Source organism: Buceros rhinoceros, unplaced genomic scaffold (genome assembly GCF_000710305.1).
Source record: "Buceros rhinoceros silvestris isolate BGI_N320 unplaced genomic scaffold, ASM71030v1 scaffold26498, whole genome shotgun sequence".
Classification (NCBI taxonomy): domain Eukaryota; kingdom Metazoa; phylum Chordata; class Aves; order Bucerotiformes; family Bucerotidae; genus Buceros; species Buceros rhinoceros.
In genome coordinates, this window is record NW_010425538.1 from 2848 (window position 1) to 3942 (window position 1095).

General features: G+C 64.6%; 1 protein-coding gene across 1 annotated transcript in view; it reads right to left on the reverse strand.

Moving 5' to 3' along the window:
* Positions 1 to 1091, reverse strand: part of LOC104497888 (myosin light chain kinase 2, skeletal/cardiac muscle-like) — a gene marked incomplete at both ends in the record, with an annotated part of 3672 nt that extends 2581 nt beyond the window's left edge. The window contains one exon of the mRNA XM_010141189.1: positions 67 to 1091. Coding sequence (XP_010139491.1) covers positions 67 to 1091 — 1025 coding nt within the window. The remainder of the gene's footprint in view (positions 1 to 66) is intronic.
* Between the last annotated feature and the right edge of the window lie 4 nt (positions 1092 to 1095).

The window sequence follows — 1095 nt, forward strand, 5'->3', positions numbered from 1 at the left end:
CCCGAGCCCGGCAGCCCCTGAGGAGCTGCGAGGGGAGGGGACCCCGTCCCAGGAGGCTGAGAGTACCTTTGGCAGGTAGCGGGGCAGCTCAGGCTCTGCAGCAGAGCCGGGCGCGGGGGCACGGAGCCCCTCTGCTGCTGCTGCTCACCCCCCTCCTTCGCCTTCATCACTTTGTCCCCTTCACCCTGAGCCTCTGCAGCTGTGGCCGCGGCGTCTGTGGGCTCCTTGCCTCCATCCCCAGCCTCTGCCGCAGCCAGGGGGGCTTCCACCTCTGCTGCTTTCTTCCCTCCCTCCCAAGCCTTGGCAGCAGCCGGGGGCTTCTTCTCTGTCCGCTCTCCTTCACCTCCCTCTCCCTGCTTCTTCGCAGCTGGGGTTTTCTCTGCCGTCGCTGCTGCCTTCTCGCCAGCCTGCACCTTGGTGGGAGCCGGTGCCTTCTCCTTGGCTGGCTCTTCTTTACCTCCACCTTGAGCCTTTTTTGCAGCTGGAGCTTTTTCTACCTTTGCCACTTTGTTCTCTCCCTCCTGAGCCTTTACGGTAGCCGAAGCCTTCTCTTTGGCAGGTTTTTTGTCAGCTGGGGTTTTCTCTGCCTTCGCAGCTTTCTTCCCTCCATCCTGAGCCTTTGTGGGAGCTGGGACCTTCTTCACAGGCTCCTCTCCGCCCCGAGCCTGTGCTGCAGCCAAGGCTGTCTCCTCCGCGGGCTTTGCCTTCCCTCCTTCAGCCTCCGCTGCAGCCGGAGCCTTCCCCTCCAGGGGTGCAGCCGCTAACCCAGCAGGGCCTCGCTCCTGCCTGGGCTCTTCCTTCCCTCCATCCTGAGACCCTGCCGCTGCCGGTCCCTTCTCCTTTGCCGGCACTGCCTTCCCTCCTTTGGGCTCTCCCACAGCTGGAGCTTTCTCCTTCCCAGGCTTATCTTTCCCTCCATCCTGGGCTGCAGCAGCAGCCAGCACCTTCTCCTGGGGGGATGCTGCCTGCCCTCCATCGTGCCGTGCAGGCGAAGCTGCCTGCTCTGCCGGCACTGCCTTCTCTCCATCCCGGGGCTCTGGAGCAGTCGGGGCCGGCTCTACCTCCCCTCCTCCAGCCTCTCCCGCAGCTTTCTCC